The sequence below is a fragment of the Triticum aestivum genome, chromosome 6D (genome assembly GCF_018294505.1).
Source record: "Triticum aestivum cultivar Chinese Spring chromosome 6D, IWGSC CS RefSeq v2.1, whole genome shotgun sequence".
NCBI classification, from domain to species: domain Eukaryota; kingdom Viridiplantae; phylum Streptophyta; class Magnoliopsida; order Poales; family Poaceae; genus Triticum; species Triticum aestivum.
The window spans coordinates 495206224-495227233 of NC_057811.1; the positions used below are offsets into that span (position 1 = coordinate 495206224).

The 21010-nt window shown below is 46.4% G+C and overlaps 1 protein-coding gene across 1 annotated transcript; it reads right to left on the minus strand.

Moving 5' to 3' along the window:
* Positions 1–426: 426 nt before the first annotated feature.
* On the minus strand, positions 427–4728 carry LOC123146391 (uncharacterized). Its single transcript, XM_044566054.1, has 7 exons — positions 4381–4728; positions 3367–3456; positions 3143–3223; positions 2944–3075; positions 1247–1465; positions 1057–1149; positions 427–955 (listed from the first exon to the last, which is right to left on the minus strand). Exons 1-7 carry the CDS (start codon positions 4624–4626, stop codon positions 773–775), a joined length of 1044 nt encoding a protein of 347 aa, XP_044421989.1. The 5' UTR covers positions 4627–4728; the 3' UTR covers positions 427–772.
* Positions 4729–21010: the final 16282 nt, after the last annotated feature.

Genomic DNA, 21010 nt, shown 5'->3' on the forward strand with positions numbered 1-21010 from the left:
TTTTCCTTAATAAAAGAAAATATGTTGGAGACAAAGACAGAGCAAACATTACTACTGTCCTGTCATGGCTTACCTTCTGATCTCCATGTTAATTAATGTTACAAAGGAAATTCTTCATTCAACAAGGCAAAGGCACAAGAGAAATGTTCTTCATTTTCAAGACAAATAAATAGCTAATAAAGAGCCAAGCAGACACAAAGTAGTCAACTCAGAAAAGGCAAAAACCAAAGGAAATAACAAGATACCCTATCTCTCCTACAGGTAGGAGTGGAGACAACTTCCCCTAAAAATACAATAGCCCTATCTCAACTAGTTCGACCAAATAAATGGACCGAAACTCGTAATGGCCTCAAATTGCCAAACCAAATTGCCCATGTTAGCATACCAGCACTAGACCAAATGATCTCATCACAGGCAATCAAACTGTTGAACCTAATAAAGATTTTAGTTGCATTTAACAGCTCAAGATCACTTCTACTCCCTCCGTCCCACCCATAATATAAGAACGTTTTTTACACTAGTGTAGTGTCAAAAACGTTCTTATATTATGGGACGGAGGGAGGGGAGTACCTGTTTGGAAGGCTGCTTGTTTTCAAGTGTGCATTCTTCCCCCAAAAATACATGCGGTTGTAAATTTTCTTTTTGCTATCTAAATACCAGCTAAGACAGAACAACATACATATATCCGTACAAAAACACACACTTCTCAGCAGACCAAACTAACAAATCGTCTGCAACTGCAACCGCACGCGCTGTGCTTGTTATCTAGCAGCTATAGTTGTGTCTGTGTGTTGTCTCCAGGACCAGGCGGCAGCTCTCCGCCCATCTTGGGGGCGGCGCCCAGCACTCTCTCCATGTCGAAACGCACCTCAATGTTGCGCATGCTGTACCCGACGATCATCAGCCAGAACAGCAGGTTCGCCAGCTGGGCACCGCTCGTCTCCGAAACCGCCGTCTGCGTCACCATTCACGCCAAGTCAGCAACAACATATACATACATACACATGCTTCTCAACTACTTATGCTGGTGGAGTGGTGATACTAGATCCAATTTACCTTCATCTGCGCAGGGTCCGAGACAGCCAAGAGACGCTTTATGAATGCGTTCATTGCAAATACAACGTCCTCACCCGCACTACTCGCCAGTTCCTACAAAACAAAATCACCATTTAATTAGCTAAACCATTCATCAAACTAGCTACGATGATAAGCCAACAGTATCAACAACATATACGGATGGATATACCTTTAGATTTTGAGGTTCTAGGGTTTTTAGGTATTCCAGGAGCTCATTGCTTCCTTGAGATGATTTCCTAGCAACTTGACGGCTCAGCTCATCGATTTCTGCTTCAAGCAATTCTATATATTTCACAGCGTCAATCTTTTCTGGTCCAGTGGTCTTGTTCCATCGGATCACTTCCCCACTCACCTTTTTCTGGGTTCCAGGAGCATAATCTTCTGAGCCCTAGAGATGCCAACCATGCATATTACATAATATATATACAATCAAACCAAACAACTAAAATTGAATTTTGCTATTATGATAGCTTAAACAACACGGGTATATGTTTAGGAATTCAAGGCACATGATTCTAAAAACTAGGAGTAGCAAGTGCAGATACACCAGTCAATCAACCATAACACCAGGTCACAGCATCTCTTTTCAATGTTCTACACAAATAACAAAGCTAGTACAAAGCAATATGGATGCCGTACTTTGCTCTCTGAGCAGTGATACAAGTCAGGCAGGTGAGGTCACTGAGGTGCCTAGGCATGTCAACCATCCCACACTGGCAACATCTCACGGTAAGCCTGCATGTGTTCTGTAACTTCATCTAACCCAGAGTAAATGAATATTGAACTATCGCCATTTTTATACCTTGCTAAGCACTAGGTACCACCAAACCAGCAATAAAAAAGCACCAGTAATAATCATCATATATGAACATGATTTCTTAGCAAACAGAATTTAGTCTTCCACGCGATATGAAGTCGTCAAAACATCGGGTGATCACAACCATCAAAGTAGCGAGCTTGCATGTGAAAACAGCTAATACAACACTCTAAACACCGCGCCTCTTCCAATCATAGATCTGAACTCGTGCAAATTCAAAACAAATGTTACTCACTAGTAGTTTTATACATATTGCAGCGAACGACAAAAAGTTAATGTACCAACATTTTCAGCAAGATGTACTGAGCACTGTAAAATATCAGGGTAATTAACACAATAATCAATTAATCACGCAATGATAGATCAAATATACGTGACAGGATTATGACAAGCCCATTAATATTGCTGTGAAATAAGTGATTTGTTCCCTCTTTGAGACGAGTGGAATCATTTAGAGACTGAAATATCAGCACAACTGTTGAATCAATATATCCATGAGCAGTGGCATGAATCGGGAAGGTACAAAGCAATATGGATGCACTACTTTGGTCTCTGAGCAGTGGCATCAATCGGGAAGGTGAGGTGTCTAGGCAGGTCAACCATCTCACAGTGGCAACATCTAACCCAGAAAAATGAATATTGCATCTATACCTTTGCTAAGCACTGGGTACCAAACCAGTAAGAGAACACCATCAAAGTAGCGAGCTTGCATGTGAAAACAGCCAACACAGCACTCTAAAGATCACTCTTCTACCAAACATAGATTTGAACGCATGCATATTCAAAACAATTGTTACCCATCAGTAATTTCATACAAATTTCAGTGGAACAACAAAAAGTAAAGTAATTGACCAACTTTTTCAGTCAGATCTACTAAACAGCAAACACTATAAAATACCAAGATTGGACTGTTAAATAATTGCTAAGCAATTTGTTTGTTCTCTGAGGCAGGTGGAATCATTTTGAGACAGAAATATCAGCACAGCTGTTGAATCAATACATCCATGCATGTGAAAAGTAATATTGTGCTAACATTAGTAGAAAAGAACCTTTTCTCCTTTGGGTTCAGGAAGAGCAATCTGCTCCAGGCTCTGTTGCAGTTCCAGACGATACTGTGCATTCCTGAACATGTATCCAGTCATCAAAACGCTGTACATAAGCTGTGCCAGATTTTCAGCAACCTGTGTTGATGAAAATGATTAGTAACATGTCGCGATGAAATGAATATTTCAGATGATATTTCATTACCGTTGTGACGGTTACAGCAAAAAATTGAGGTGGCAGAGTCCCAATCATATTTGTGACTGTATGGCGCATGGCATCGACAACCTTGGAGGACAAAGTTATGAAGGCAATTTCAGCATATAAAGATACATTTTAGCAATATTAGCCACCAGTATTTCTAGACTGAAAACATATATAGGTTATGATCAAGACATGGGGGAAAGGAGAGGTAAAAGAGATAAAAGAACCTGTGTTGGGGCTCTTTTCACGAAAAGCTCCATAAACTCTGGCTGGACGCCTTTTACGTATTCCAGGAGAATATCCCTCCGGTTTTTGGGCTGCAAGTATCAATCAAAATAGCAGATAAGCATAGATTTGAACACGGCTAGCTAGCTATGTGGTTGGAGAGGAAGATTTCTATGTAAGATTAGCATTACAAGGGAGGGACATGGGGTAATTAAGCATAAGAATTAATATGGGACCATACATATATGTATGTAATCTTGCATACATAGCTTTAACAGTCAGCAGTTGCAATGAGGCGGGTGAATGGGCATCATATATATATATGTAATATTTATTCAGTGAGTTAACAACAACACTTGAGAGTTGAGTCGAACGCAGCTAACAACAATTCTAATTGTAAATCCTGCTCTGCAGAGTGAGTGGACGCAATTAACAACAACAAGAGGGGGAGGCGGCAGGGTAGAATAGCTAGGAAGGAAAGATATAGTAGAATTGTACTGTAGGTGGAATACATAAGTAAGTTTGTGCGCTGCTGGCTGGGGTGTGAAGCATGATGCCATGTGAGTATGATTGAGGAGTTGTTGGTAATTCCCTCACCTCACCTCAGCTCATGTGAAGCATGCATATATGTAATGATGATACTACTAGGTCAGGCAATGCAGTTGTCTTTGTACGTACTGTCAGGAGGAACTCTGGTGGATAGATCAGTAGAATAATAATGGATGGATTTGATTTTGTTCAAATTAAACTCACGTGGCAAGACAAGACATGATGATAATACTACTACTACTTACTAGACAGTAGTAGTATTTGTTACTTTTGCCGATTTGATTTGATTTGATTTGATTTGAAACTAGATATACATACACATACACATACACATACAGTATCGAATCCAATCCAATCGAATTCAATCCAATCCAATCCAATCCAATAGAGGGAGGGGGCAAGATCAGATCAGATTAGATGAGCATTAGCCTTAGCAGGAAGGAGGGAAGGTGGTTTCGATTAGTTACCAGGTTGTTGGCGCCGCCGTCCCCTGGACCGGGAGAGGCCGCACCGTTGACGCCGTTGGGTCCGGCGGCGGCGAGGCGGAGCCCCACATCCGCATGGAGGCGGTTGCGGCTGCGGCGCGCGGGGAAGCAGACGAGCAGGGGCGTGGGCGGCTGCCGAGGTGACAGCCTCCCCATACTAATACCAGAGGAGGAGGAGGCGGAGGCGGAGGCGGAGGCGGAGGCGGGGAGTAGGAGGGACGGCGGCATGTCGTCGGCGGCGGCGGCTGGTGTGTTTGGTTGGGTTCTCCGCCGTGAGGGCCGGCCGGAGAGGGAAGGGGATAACAAACAGTCCACACCACTTTAAGGGAAGGGAAGGGAAGGGAACCCATCTCATCTCATCTCATCTCATCTGCAGCAGGGCACCACCTCAAGATTCGTGCTGCACTCCAATCTCTTTTTTTGTTGTTGAGGGAAGGCCATCCAAGATGGACAACACCCAGATCAATCAATTAAATTACCACGTGTCCGATTTAGATAACGTCAACCGTCGGATCCACTCCCCTGACATCTTTCTCCTCACCCGTCTCTCTCACCGGCGCAAACTAGAAAACAAAAATGCGAGGAACAAACTCAAGGCCCCGCCTCCCCATCGTTTCGTTTCCCCCACACCCCTCGCCCGCTGCAAACTCCCTCCCTGGCCGGTCCGGTTCTAGCTCCCTCCCCCACTTGCAGCTTTGCCACTGCCTTTTGCAACTTCGCCGTAGCCGGGTCCAGGTCCGTCGTTCGCCGGTTGCGCACGGGAGGTACGCCATCACTGCGTGGGTAAACTCCCCCCCCCCCCCCCCCGTCACAGCACCGTCCGTGCACAACAGCGCCTTGCAACTCCCCTGCTACATCGTCTCATCCTACCTCAGGCGATCTGTGCTACCGCGGGGGCACCCCACTATGGTCGCCTCCTCACGTGGGTGAAACCACATGGCATGTGGTGGCCCTCCCCAGTGATTTGCCTTAGCGGGGTAGTCTCACCGATCTGGAGAAGGGGGAAGGGGGTCGGCCGGTCATGCTCTCGATGAGAAAGGTTAGACCAAGAAAAGAAATCGAAGGGGATAAGGTTTCTCACCAGCGGTGCGTGGTCCCACTCACCCGCACGCGTGTGTGCTGCTGGGTAGATGACGTGGCATAAAATAGGAGCGTACGTTGCGTGTCGATCGAACGCTGCGCACGTGACCGGCCGGCGCGCCGAACGCAAACGTTTCCCTTATAAAATTAACCGGAGGGAGGGAGGTCACCACACTCGTTCCTAAATTTCAATTGGCTCATTCAAATGACTATAATAAGAATACCTGAAATATAGTTACGAAATCTCATCCACGTACAGCTTCGGTTCCGTATTCTGCCTACGTGGCGTACTGTTTAACCAATTGACCATACTAATGATTATGTTTAGCGCATACTATAATACAAGAACAGAAATGATTTTGAATTTTTTTCTGAAACATTTCTTTAAAAAAACTGTAAACAAATTTGAAATACCGAATATATTTTTTAAACGAAAATAATTTACGAAATTACAAAACATTTTTTTTGAAAAATGTGACACAGTAACATTTTGCCCGATGCACATTTTACATTTTCTTAATGAAAATAAACATTTTATAAAACTATATAACCATTTTAAAAAATTCTTCAGATTTTAAAATCTGTTCACATTTTTTCCAAAAATGTTTATGTCTCAAATAGTGCTAACTCAAAATGGATTGTGTTTTCGAAAAATGTTCGTTCTTTTTTAAAAAATTATTCAGGATTTGAAAAAGTGTTTGCACTTTAAAAAAATCGGAGATTTAAAAATTGTTACGTTTCTAATATTTTTTTGCCCTTAAAGAATATGTCAAATCTCAACGCTGTTGTGCGTGGATAAATTATTCTGGCCTCTCAGTATAGCAACATTAGCTAAAGGTAGCTGCATCAGTTTAGGAGAGGCAGATCGCAAGTTTGATTTTCCAGAGATTTTTTACTTGGCTTGTTACGAAAAAGGGAAAAAAAAAACTCGCTTCACGTCTGCTGGCCGGCCTAGTCCGTCAACCATCCCTTTCGGTATTTTCATTTAGCCTGTTATACGAAAAAAGAATCGTTTGGGATGGCACAGTCGTGACTACAGTCAATAATCCCGGGATTCAGCAATGCCACGTCAACAATCCCTATTTAAAAACGCTCTCAAGGTTTAAAATAAAGTGAGATCAGAGAGTTGGATGTGCTGATTTCCGGGATTACAAGTTGAGGGTTGGATTTAGCTTTCGTCTATAAGTTAAAGGTTTATTTTGGACTTTTACTTTTGCAAAAACAGCATATAGTGCATGGCAACCGATTCAGTGGTGCGCGAGGGGGCGTCTGTTTGGGGCGCCGCCGGTCCCTCCGTGGCCGATTCGGCCGGAGATACGACCGGTAGATCAGGTCAGGGCGGAGCGGGGCCCGGTTGGCGACTTGTCTGATGTCGATTTGTCCGGCGCGTCCTGCACGAGTTCAGTTGTGGTGGCGGAAAGTGTGGCGTCGGCAGGCGCAGGCACAGGCGACATGGCGTGCGCCGTCAGACTCGTGCAGCGCGATTCAGTCCTTCAGCCCCGGTGCTCCGACAGTGGCAAACACCACTATCGGCGTTGGCTGGAAGCCAATGTAGTTCTCGCTTGATTTATTTTTAGGAAACCCCGTGAATTGCTTCTACTAAGTACTATTGGTCTTGCAGGAGTAGGTTCTCTGGGCGATTTTAGTCTGGTGCATTTTAGATGGTGTTTTGTGCATTTTAGATGGTGTTTTGTGGGTGGGTGGGTGGATTTTAAAAAATTATGTGCAAAACTGCAAAGAAAATTCTAGATGTCGTATAGTCACACTTTTTTCAGCAACAGCAACAGGGGGTGTAGAACGGTCACATTCGTCCTCGTCTGTGCGTGTACCTCAGCGTGTCAGATCGTGCTGTCAGTGCGGGGTCCTCTGAAATACGCATATACGCTACATATCACTATCCAAACGTTCGCCTATACTTCAACTAGCACATCCAGCTGGCCGAATCGTGATGGCACGCGCGCCGTCGATGCCCTGCGTGCAGCTGCCGCTGCGTGCAGGGATGCACTTCTCCACACGTGTTGCCTTATTAATTAGTTCACTACTAGGTTTTTTGTTTTATGTTTGCTATCGTTATTTAACACAGTACACTAGTGTAGAACCGGGCTTTAGCACCGGCTCGTAAGGCCCTTTAGTGCCGGCACTAAAGGGCCACCACGTGGCACGAGGCGCGCCGTGGTCTGGGGGACCTTTAGTTCCGGTTGGTAATTTTTTCTGATTCTTTTAAATAAAGCAAAAACAGCCCACCTACTGGGCCGACACGGCCTGCATACGACTAGAAACCCAACCTCTAGTTGGGCCAGGATGCAGGCCCGTACGGCTCAATAGGCCCCACAGGGCAGAAGACTTGCAATAGGCCCACAAAGGCCTGCTTAGAGAGGAGCTCGACACGGTAGCCGCGGTGGGGCTTATGAACCGATGCGAGCTCCTCTCAACTAGCAAGGTGCACTACTAGGAAAAGGCTTATACATAGAAGTTTACCAGTAGCGTGTGTTCTGGACCCTACGCTACTGATAATTACCAGTAGCGTCTGTTATAGAGCGCGCTACTAGTACAACATAGCAGCAGCATGGGTTTCTGGAGGCCACGCTACTGGTAAGTTTGCCACAGCACACCATCCTACCAAAAACTATTAGCAGCGTTTGTAGTCTAACCAGCGCTACTGCTAAGAAAATAGCTGTAGCGCCTGTGCACCTAGACGCGTTACTGCTATTTCTTCTATGGGTAAACTGATACTGGTAGCATGGTTTCTGTACAAGCGCTATAGCTAGTTTTACTTACCAGTAGATATTTTGGTTGGCACTCATAGCAGTAGCGTGCTTTGGCGTCCCGCGCTACTGTTATGGTCGCCAGCCACCTACCACCTTTCCCCTCCTTCCTCCCCTTTCTTCTTCCTCTCCCCCTTCCTTTCTTCCCCTTTCCTTGCACCTTGCTTGTTCCAATGCTCCCCCTCCACCACCCCTCCATTAGAGCCCTCCCTTCTTCTCTTCTTTGCCCTTCCACCACCCCCCTCTTCTTTGCCCCTCCACCACACCCCTCCATTAGAGCCCTCCCATCCCCCTCTTCTTTGCCCTCCACCACCCCCTCTTTCTTTGCACTCCACCACCCCCCCTCCATTAATGCCCTCCCTCTCCCCCTCTTCTTTGTCCTCCACCACCCCCTTCCATTAATGCCTTCCCTCTTCTCTTCTCTCCCTCTCCTCCCACTCTCTCCCTTGCTCTCTCTCTCCCTGGGGAGCTAGCTAGCTAGTTAGAGCTATATATATATCTAGAGCTACTAGGTAATTAAGAAGAAAGGTGCTCGATATCCCTCTCGACACATAGGCGAGCAAAAAAAGTGTTTGTGGATAGGACCGAAACTATATATATATATATATAATATATATATATATATATATATATATATATATATATATATATATATATATATACATGGGCGATATGAGAATATACTGAATTGTGTGTGGCATAATTTGAGTTGCCTACATTGTGTATTTGATGAAATAATGTGGGTGACATGAGTTGCCTATGTTTTGCCGAAATGTCGATTCAATTCTGTTTCGGCGAATTTGGGCAAACTCAATATGTCCTATGTTTAGGAAAGGTCATGCCGAATTTTTGTATGAATTTGATCCATGCATGCATATATACGTGGTTATAATATTTGTTTCGCGCGCAGGTGATCTTGAAGGTCAATGGAAGGATGGTGGAAAGATACTGGCAATCCGCTGTGGACGACATGTATGAAAAAAGACTGAAGGATGTTTTATGTCCGTGTCGAAAATGCAAAGGAATAGTCAGGCTCGACCCCTTTGAGGGTGGTACATTCAAGGCGCACCTGCTCATGCATGGTTTCATGCATGGCCATACTCGGTGGATAAGTGAAGATGATGATGATGAGGACGTCGACGGGGTAGGAAATAATGACATGGGGCCACCAGACGAAGAGATGACCGATTATGTGCCCGAAGAGGAAGACGGCCTCAGAAATGTCGATGGCGAAGAGGCAATTCAAGGCGGAGAAGACGCGAACACGCCGTCGTCTTCATCGCTACTAAGTTCAGCCATGCAGGACCCGCATGTTCGAGACCTGCTTCGCAAGAAGACGACTAGCGATAGAGCTACTTCTAGAGAGGAGGCCAAACTGGCGCAACTGGAGGTAGACTCGATGACTCCTTTGTATGATGGTTGCAATCCCGAGGTGACCCGCTTGAGTTTCACACTAGAACTTCTAAAGACGAAGGCAAAAACAAATGGACAGATGCAAGCCTGGATGAGCTTCTGAAGTATCTAAAGAAGGTTCTTCCCGCGGGAAGCCTGTGTCCTACTAGTGTCGAGGAGGCAAAGAAAATCGTGTGCCCTCTTGATCTGCCACACATTAGATATCACACATGCATCAATGATTGCATCATATATCGGAACGAGCACGCGAAAAAAACCATCTGTCCAAAGTGCAATGCTTCACGATATAAAAAGGCCGGAAAGAAAGCTCCACAGAAAGTTGTATGGTACTTTCCGATCACTCTGCGTCTACAACGGTATTTCGTAGATCCTAAGGAAGCAAAGCTTATGCGCTGGCACGCGGAGAGGGTGAAGCCAGATGACGGAGATGAGCCGAAGCTGAGACACCTCGCAGATGCTAGCCAGTGGAGAGCATTAAATGCTGAATTTGATTTTTTCGCAAATGATCCAAGGTACATCGTGCTTGGTGCTAGTAGTGATGGCATGAATCCATTTGGCAACCAGAACACCAATCATAGCACATGGCCCGTGTTTGTATGGATGTACAACCTCCCCCCTGGTTGTGCATGAAGGAAAAATACATACACATGTCTATGCTTATTCAAGGGTCGAGACAACCGGGAAATGATATAAATCTGTATCTCGGGTTACTGAAAGAGGAGCTACAGACCTTATGGACAACGCCGGCCAAGACATGGGATGCAAGCAAAGGAGAGTATTTCTACATGAGAGCCGCGCTGATCACGACGGTGCAGGACTATCTCGGTTACGGCTATCTCTCCGGCCAGGTGTGCCATGGATATTGCGGATGCACGAGGTGCATGGATGATACAACTTCTCTGCAGCTATCGAAAGATGGCGGGTCTTTGAAAATCGTGTACATGGGGCATCGAAGATGGCTCAAGAAGGATGACCCGTGGAGAAAGCATGGAGATCTATTCAATGGTAAGGCTGAGCATCGAGGTCCTCCACGTAAGCGTAGCGGTGCAGAAATACATAAGTTATTGAAGAACTGGGAAGAGTGCCCCTCGCCGGGAAAGACGAAGAAAAAGGCGTCAGAGCCCCTGCTGAAGGTATGGAAGACGAGATCTGTTTTCTGGGACTTGGAATACTGGCCCATACTCGACATGCCTCATAGCCTTGATCAAATGCATATCACAAAAAATATCCTTGAGAGTTTGCTTGGAACATTGATGAACATGCCGGAGAGGACCAAGGATGGGCCGAAGGCAAGAAAAGACTTGGAATTTTTGAATATTAGGAAAGATCTCCAAATGCCCGGTAAAAGGTCGTCAGAGGAGACCAAGACGGAGACGGAGACGGAAGATAGGGGCAAAAAAGTAAACAAGAAGGAAGAACAATATTACCCCCCCCTCTTGCTTCACCTTAGATCCGAAGGAGGTCGATCAATTGTTCAAGTGCCTTGCCGGAATCAAAGTTAGTTCCGGATACTGTGGGAAGATAAGCAGATATCTGGACACTAAGAAAAAAGGTTCAGTGGGATGAAGTCTCACGACTGTCATGTGATGATGATGCAGTTACTCCTGGTTGCACTTAGAGGGATTATGGACACACGTGTGTGTGAGACGCTTACTGACCTATGCCACTTTTTTGATGCTATCTCTCGAAAGTCGGTCAGTGTGAAGCAACTCCATAGGCTACAGGAAGAGATCGTTGTCATACTGAATGAGCTAGAGATGTACTTCCCGCCCGTGTTCTTTGATGCCATGGTGCATCTATGTGTCCACATCGTGGACGACATCATCGACCTAGGGCCGACATTCCTGCACAGCATGATGCCGTTCGAGAGGATGAACGGGGTCATCAAAGGATTCGTTCGTAATATGTCCTGTCCAGATGGAAGCATAGCCCAAGGATATCTGACCAAAGAGTGCATCTCTTTCTGTGAGAGTTATCTAGTAGGCACCGGAGACCCTGTTGTTGGTTTGCCCGTCAATAAGCACCGTGGAAGGCTCGGAGGCGAAGGTCACAACAACGGTCATAGGGATGTGAATGTGTTACGCTCGGGCCGACAAAACGACCTTGACAAGGCAAAATTAGTAGTGCTACAACACCTAAATGTGCTAGAAGATTTTGTGACACTGCACAAAGAGACCATCGCAAAGAAATACCGTGACCGTGGGGTGGACAGGACGGACGCTGAAGTTATTAGAGAGCATAACTCCACTTTCTTGCGTTGGTTCAAAGAGCGAGTTCTGGCTAATCCCCCGGAAGAGGGTTGTTCGAATGGAACGCTCATATACGCCTTAGCACATGGCCCCTCGACCAACCTCGCGACTTATCAAGCATACGATATCAACGGATACATGTTCTACACGGAGGAGAAAGATATAAACAGTGATGACCAAAACTCAGGGGTGACGATGGAAGCCATGACCGAGAATGTAAGTGAAAGATATTGCGGAAGGGTCGAAGAGATATGGGAGCTTAACTACTCTGGATTGCATAGCGCGACGATGTTCCATGTCAGATGGTCTAAGAATGTACTGAGAGAAAACCGACATTTCACTACCATGTGTATACCCGACTCCGATAGCGGTACCGTCAATGCCATCGTCAAAAATGAGCCATGGGTACACGCTAAACACGTGACACAATGTTTCTTCATAACTGATCCGATCAATCCCAGTCGTGTTGTCGTGAGGAGAAGCAAAAGGAGCATCACCGGAATGGATGGAGTCACCAACGAGGAAGACTACGACCAGTACGGTGATTCGATGAGGGAAGATGATGCTGATGACGATGAAACATACGTCAAAAGAAGAATGAAGACTACATTACCTACGAAAGATCGTAATCCCTGGAGAAGGAAAAGCCATGACCATGGGCTCAATTATTTGACAACGAACAAAAGAGGGAAGAAGATCAGTCTGAAGCGTCGTCGTCGCCCAAGCTGACAAACTAATCCACAAATTTTGTGTGTGTCTATTTTGAATACCGGCGTTAGCGGTCAAATGATGTAATATATATTATACTAATTATTATCCGGAGGATAACAGTGGTATTGCTCCAATGATAGACCTCCGGATAATAATTAGTATAATATATATTACATCATTTGCAAAAGACCACTGTCGTTGGAGCAATACCACTATATAATAGTAGCGCGTTTTGGCTAGGGCAGCGCTATAGCTAACTTAGCTATAGCGCATTTTGCCAAGACGCGCTATAGCTAAGAAAAAGAAAAAGAAAAAGAAAAAGAAAAAGAAAAAAAGAAAAAGAAAAGTTAGCAGTAGCGCGCTTTGGCTTGGCAAGCGCTATAGCTAACTTAGCTATAGCGCGTTTTGCCAAGACGCGCTATGGCTAAGTTGCCTATACAGAGCCACTACACCCATCTCTTTCCTCTCTCTCACTCTCACTCTCGCTCGATCAGATCCCCTTTCTCAGCTCACTCCACCGCCGACGCCGCACCCGCCCACGCCACCGTCGACGCGCGCCTCAGCCGACCCCTGCCCCTGCCGCCCCTCCCCCATGCCACCGGCCGCCCGTCACCCCCTCCCCCTGTGGTGCCCTCGGCCGGCCCCTCCCCCATTTCGCCGCTCCCCCGTGCAGTCCCCACCACCGGCGCCATCTTCTCTCCGACAGCAGGTCTCTCTCTCTCACCGGGATTGGTCTCTGCAGATCGACAGGGCTCAGTGAGGAGGAGAAGGACGCCCTCAGCCCCAGAGACCCCGACCACGCCGCTGACGTCCTCAACCCCGACGCCACCCTCTCAGCCCCAGAGATCCCTGACCCCGACGCCACCCCCTCAGCCCCGGCGACCCTGACCCTGACGCGCGGTGAGCCACCCCCTCCTTTCCTGTGACTATGTGCCCCAATGTCTGATTGTGCCATTATGGCAAGCAGCAACAGCTTTCTCTAACATAGGCCACCGACGGCGGAATAGGAACATATGTCCTCAATTTTCATGCAATTTTACTTACTGCGAAGCTACCTGGCTACCTGGTGTGTACGGGCAGGCCTACTTTTCCTTCTGTTGGTGCTGGTGTTTGATTGATTGTGTGTGTCTCTGTGTGGTGGTGGTGCAGAGATTGCTGCGGCGACGTCCATTGCGAGGCCGCGGGCCGACATCGCCTACTGCATCCACGCGCTCTCTCGCTGCCTCTCCAAGACCCGCAATTGGATTGTAATCAGCTCCATTCCTGTCCATTTACTGTTTTCATGATGTTGCCTTGGATGATAGCTTGATTACTGGCTCTAGTGGCCTCTTAGGAGGTGTTTAGTAGGAAGTTGCAGTTGCTGTATTATGTTGCCAATCTACATATTTTCAGAGTGTGTGGACTGAAAATGTTAGTATTGTTTATTATATCAAAGCACATGAAAAATCATATTAAATGCTGGAGCCAAATGTGTGGTGTTAGAATGCCAGAGCCGTTGATTATCACTTTTGCAGCACACTAGAAAATGATGAAAATGAGAATTTTTAATGGTAGTTTAGTTTAGATTTTTAAATTAGGATTTTTAATTAGCTTATGTTGCTGCTACTATGTCTGTGCTGATACACATCACTTGACATGCAGATGAGTATGCTCATGCTCACACTTGTTTTGCCGGAAACCGATTGCTAAGTGACCTATGTTTTGCTGGAAATGTTGATTCATTTCCATTCCGGCAAATTTCAGGCGCTCTATATGTGCACTTTCTAGCAAAGGTCATGCCGAAATTTTCCGTGAATTCGGCATGACTTGTGCTAGAAAGTAGGACATATCGAGTGCTCGAGATTTGTCGTGACGGGAATGAAACGACATTTCTGGCAAAACAAAGGTCACTTTTTTTCATTATTCACTTTATTATATAAAGCTCGATAATTAAACGACTACGACATTGAACCCTAGGAAACATGACCGACACCAATGAGGCCGGAGGTTCTTTGTCCCAATTAGGTCGAGCACACACCTACCTCGACTTTTTGGCGGATCAGGAGAGACAGCAAGCTGGGTGTCAGGACCCCCTTGTCATGATGGATGACGACGGTGGTGGCGCCGACACCGACACTGATGCCACCGACGACACCGGCACTGAGACTGGCGCTGATGATGTTCCTAACTACAGCACGGAAGGTGGGACCTCCCAAGCCAGTGAGGGAAAGATGGAAAAGAGGACACGACGCCGAAATGAGCTCGACACCGGAAGACTGGTGGTCACAGCGGTGCACCCTGGCGAGTTCGAGCCAATAGAGCCACGAGAAGTGGCAGCGTGTTACGGCAACCAACTAGCATGCATCCTACGGGATACAGCTAACATCAACACTACGAAAATACGGAAGAATGAAAATTTGAAGAAGCTGATCCTAACTAGGTTGCACACAAGATTCTTGTTCCCCGGTCGGAATGACGATGTCAACCCATGGGATGATGATGTCATGAAAAAAAATCAACAACAAAGCCCTAAGGAAGTTCAGCAACGCATTGAGCGCTTGGAAAACTAGGGTGAAAAAGGCGATTGAAGTAGACCATGAAACCTACGCCGAGATTGTTGCAGACAATCCGAAAATTACGATAGAGGACTTTGAAAAGTTTAAGGAGACTTGCAATGAAGAAGCTGCCAAGGCCAGGTCGGAGAGAGGCAAGCACCTGCAGGCAAAGAACAGGGGGAACCACCGCCTTGGAAGTCGTGGTTACATGGGAAAGAGGCCCGTGTGGGCTAAGGGGGATGCAGAACGTGAACGTCAGGGAATCCCAGACCCATTGACTGAGTTCACCGACCAACAGGAGCACGACTTCATCAGGGCCCGATTCTCGTGGGACCCCAAAAAAAGATATTTTTCACCGACGGGCCGACTAGGAAATTCATGAGACTACTCGTAATTATCCTTTTACGACCTTACATATTAGCTTCTAATCAATGAAGTCTACTACATTCTAGTCGCATTCGTAAATGATTCACGGTCCATTTTGCAGAGAGAGCAACACAAGCTTGCGGCCGAAAGCGACTCGTCTACTCAGTTGACTCAGTCGTCGGCGAAGTACAAGTGGGACACTCCTTTCAAATGGGCCATGAACATAATGATGGGACACCCGCCCGGCCAGCGGCCGCAATATGGACGTGTGCACGGCGCTGGGGATGGCGCCACATGGAAGTACTATTATAACAAGGACCCTGAGGCCAAAAGAGATAGAAAGAAGTTCAGTCAAGTGACTATCGACGAGAAGGTGGCACATGCAATGGAGAAAGCAAAAGTGATGACCCACAAGTGTAGGGGATCTATCGTAGTCCTTTCGATAAGTAAGAGTGTCGAACCCAACGAGGAGCAGAAGGAAATGATAGGGAGTTTTCAGTAAGATATTCTATGCAAGCACTGAAATGATCGGTAACAGATAGTTTTGTGATAAGGTAATTGGTAACGAGCAACGAGTAATAAAAGTAAACAAGGTGCGGCAAGGTGGCCCAATCCTTTTTGTAGCAAAGGACAAGCCTGGACAAATTCTTATATGGAGGAAAACTCTCCCGAGGACACATGGGAATTATCGTCAAGCTAGTTTTCATCACACTCATATGATTCGCGTTCGGTACTTTGATAATTTGATATGTGGGTGGACCGGTGTGTAACGCCCATGATGCGGCTATATCTCCCACGTGTCGAGGCACGACTTAGAGGCATAACCGCATTGTGGTTTTGTCGCAAGAAGGGTCATCTTCACACAATCCCATGTAATGAACAAGAATGGGATAACAAGAGTTGGCTTACAATCGCCACTTCACACAGTACATAAATTAATTCATACATCATCCAAAATCCACACATAGACCGACTACGGTCAAATCCAAATGAAAATAATATAACCCCAAATGCTAGATCCCCGATCGTCCCAACTGGGCTCCACTACTGATCATCAGGAAAAGAAACATAGTAACGACCACGTTCCTTGTCGAACTCCCACTTGAGCTCGGTTGCGTCATCTGCACTGGTATCGACGGCACCTGCAACTGTTTTGGTAGAATCTGTGAGTCACGAGGACTCAGCAATCTCACACCCGCGAGATCAAGACTATTTAAGCTTGTAGGAAAGGATGGTGTAATGAGGTGGAGCTGCAGCAAGCACTAAGCATATATGGTGGCTAACATACGCAAATGAGAGCGAGAAGAGAAGCAACGCAACGGTCGCGAAGCTAGAAATGATCAAGAAGTGATCCTGAAAGTACTTACGTGCATACACAACCCAGACCGTGTTCACTTCTCGGACTCCGCCGAGAAGAGACCATCACGGCTACACACACGGTTGATGTATTTTAATTAAGTCAAGTGTCAAGTTCTCTACAACCGGACATTAACAAATTCCCATCTGCCTCATAACCGCGGGCACGGCTTTCGAAAGATAATACCCTGCAGGGGTGTCCCAACTTAGCCCATTATAAGCTCTCACGGTCAACGAAGGATAAACTTCTCCCGGGAAGACCCGATTAGTCTCGGAATCCCGGTTTACAAGACATTTCGACAATGGTAAAACAAGACCAGCAAAGCCACCCGAATGTGCCGACAAATCCCGATAGGAGCTGCACATATCTCGTTCTCAGGGCACACCGGATTGTCCAAGCTTCTGATAGGCGAGCCCAGAGTTTCCCCTGGTGGCCACCGGCGACTGACAGGTTGGACCAATACTCAGAGGGGCACTGGCCCGGGGGTTTAAAATAAAGATGACCCTCGGGCTCGCGAAAACCCAAGGGAAAAAGGCTTAGGTGGCAAATGGTAAAACCAAAGTTGGGCCTTGCTGGAGGAGTTTTATTCAAGGCGAACTGTCAAGGGGGTCCCATAAATCACCCAACCACGTAAGGAACGCAAACTCAAGGAACATAATGCCGGTATGACGGAAACTAGGGAGGCAAGAGTGGAACAAAACACCAGGCATAAGGCCGAGCCTTCCACCCTTTACCAATATATAGATGCATTAAATAAATAAGAGATATTGTGATATTCCAAAATATCCATGTTCCAACATGGAACCAACTTCAACTTCACCTGCAACTAGCAACGCTATAAGAAGGCTGAGCAAAAGCGGTAACTTAGCCAAACAACAGTTTGCTAGGAAAGGATGGTTAGAGGCTTGACATGGCAAAAATGGGAGGCATGATATAGCAAGTGGTAGGTAGCGCAGCATGGCAAATAGAACGAACAACTAGCAAAGCAAAGATAGAAGTGATTTCGAGGGTATGGTCATCTTGCCTGCAAGGTTCTCAGAGTTGTCGAAAGCTTGATCCTCGTAAGCGTACTCAACAGTTTCCTCGTTCACGAACTTGTCTCCCGGCTCTACCCACAGCAAGAACACAAGCAAAGGAACCACAATCAATCACGGGAAATGCACAAGCAACATGATGCAAAACATGCATGATATGCGAGACAAGATATGCGATGCATATGCGTGCTCCAGGAGAAAAAGAATGAACAAGGTAGTAACTTGGCAAACCAAGTATGCCACTGGAAAGATGAGATGATTTCGGTCGAAATCGATATAAAGATCACCGGAAACGGATGCACGGTTTGCAAATGGCAAGCAAAACAAGAATGACACGATTCTGCGATTAACAGCATGATAGCACTTAGAATACATCAGGTAACTATGCTACAGCAACCTGACATAGCAACAAAGCATATAGAAGTAATCTACAGGAGATTCTTGACAAAAGATGAGCACTGATCTACAGCTAGATCATATCATAACAGGTTCAAACAAGCATGGCAAAAGTGAAAAAGATATCAGCTTAACAGACTTAAAGAGAAAATATTGGACATGGCTGAAACAGCATCAGGTAGCAATGTTTAGAGCAAGCAATAAACATGCTACAGAAACTTAACATAGCAAAACAACGCATGGAATGAATCTAATAAATGCATAGAACACAAGTCCCTTACTGACCATGAGCCAAAAAGGATCAGAAGATATTATGGCACCCATGTAAACATAGCAAGTTTCGTTAACAGGTTTCAGACAGCAAAAAACAGAACATGGCATTCACAGCATTATGAAGGCATCTTTGTTAGCTTGATGCACTCATCACAAAGCAATGCATGACAAAACAAGCATATCTACAGTAATATGGCATGTTTATGAAGCTAACCATGGCAAGAGCAAAGTCATAGCATGTATGGATCAACTACAACAACCTTGGCAAAATTGAATATCATGTTAACAATCTGCCAGAAACATTTTATAGCAAAAGTAGAGCAAGATTAAGACATGCTATGGCACTCCATAGTTGCAAGCAAGGGCATGGATTGATAGAGAATAACCATATGTTCAAAACATCCTTACTGAAGTAACTCAAGATAATCATGGATCTCACTGTAGCATCAAGTTTACATGGCATAAAAAAATATCAGCAGGTAAAGACTTGGCAAAATTCAAGTCTCTGAAAACAGAAACATCACGAAGTCTAGTTTGCATGCTTGTGCTAGTCACCACATAGATCACAAAAATACATGGCATACACCTCTGTAAAGATAGCATGGCATAGATCAAAACACATGTAGAGCTCCTACTCATAAGATGCACACATTAAATGCAACAAAAATAACAAAACACCAAGTTCTGATAAGTAACAGAAGTAAACATCATATAGCACTCTTGCATCAGAGATTTGAGCATCAAGATGAGCTCAAATAAGCATGGTCCAATGGAACAAAATGAAGAGCATCCCGTGATGAACATTTCGATATATTACACGCATGAAACGGAGCAGTCTTCAAGGAGTTATGGTGCGTCAAAGTATGCAACATAATGCAATAATTTCAGGACTTAGAGAAATCGAGGGGAGGAAGAAGTCAACCGTTCGGTCCCGATCTGGATCGGGCCGGCTCGAGGCTCGCCGGAGATCGGGGCTGCCGCCGGAGACGTAGGGGAAGAGGGAGACGGCGGCCGCGGTGGAGGAGCTCGGAGGAGGGAGGCGGCGACCGGACGGGCGGTGCCGGAGTCGGGGCCGGGCGGTGGCGCACGGGGCGACGGGGTGCGGTCGCCGGCGACGGGCGCGGGCGGCCGGCGGAGCCGACGCGCGTGGGGGAGCCGAGGCGGAGGACGGCGGGCGGCGAGGCGCGGGGTCCGGGCGCCCGCGGGGCGGCGGCGGCGTCCCGGGCCGGGATGGCCCCGCGCGGGCCACGGCGGGCCGGTGTGCGGGCGCGCTGGCGAAGTGGGCGCGGCGGCTCGGCGAATCAGGAGGCGCCACATGGCGCGGTGAGGGCGGCGGACATGTCCGGTCGGCTGAGGAAGAAACGTCCGGCGGCGCGGAGGGGAATTGATCTAGGGTTAGGGGTGGTTTTGATCCGGAATTTTCGGGGGAGGGGTGTTTATATAGGTAGAGGAAGCTAGGAGACTCCAAATGGAGTGCGGTTTTCGCCCACACGATCGTGATCGAACGACCGAGAGCATGGAGGGGGCTTAGATGGGTTATTGGGATGTTTGGAGGGGGGTTTTGCTGCAACACACAAAAGGACTTTGCGGTTACCCGGTTAACCGTTGGAGCATCAAACGACCTCCGAATGGAACGAAACTTGACAGGTGGTCTACCGGTGGTATACCAAGGCCACTTGGCAAGACTCGGTCCATTCCGAGAACGTTTAACACCCGCTCACGAAAAGAGACAAGAGGGGGTGCGCCGGTGCATGTGGGAGTGTCGGATTGCAAAACGGACAATGGGGAAAATGCTCGGATGCATGAGACAAACACGTATGCAAATGAGATGCACACGATGACATGATAAGAGATGCATGACATGAACAAAATGCAAAACGAAAGACAAAACCCAACCACGGAGGGAATATCATAACACATAGCCGAAAATGGCAAGAGTTGGAGTTACAAATATGAAAAGTTACATCCGGGGTGTTACACGGTGCTTGGGTACTGCCCTTACTTGGACAAGTATCCCACTTATGATTAACTCCTATTGCAAGCATCCGCAACTACAAAAGAAGTATTAAGGTAAACCTAACCATAGCATGAAACATATGGATCCAAATCAGCCCCTTAAGAAGCAACGCATAAACTAGGGTTTAACCTTCTGTCACTCTAGCAACCCATCATCTACTTATTACTTCCCAATGCCTTCCCTTAGGCCCAAACAATGGTGAAGTGTCATGTAGTCGACGTTCACATAACACCACTAGAGGAAACACAACATACATCTCATCAAAATATCAAACAAATACCAAATTCACATGACTACTTATAGCAAGACTTCTCTCATGTCCTCAGGAACAAACGTAACTACTCACAAATCATATTCATGTTCATAATCAGAGGAGTATTAATATGCATAATGGATCTAAACATATGATCTTCCACC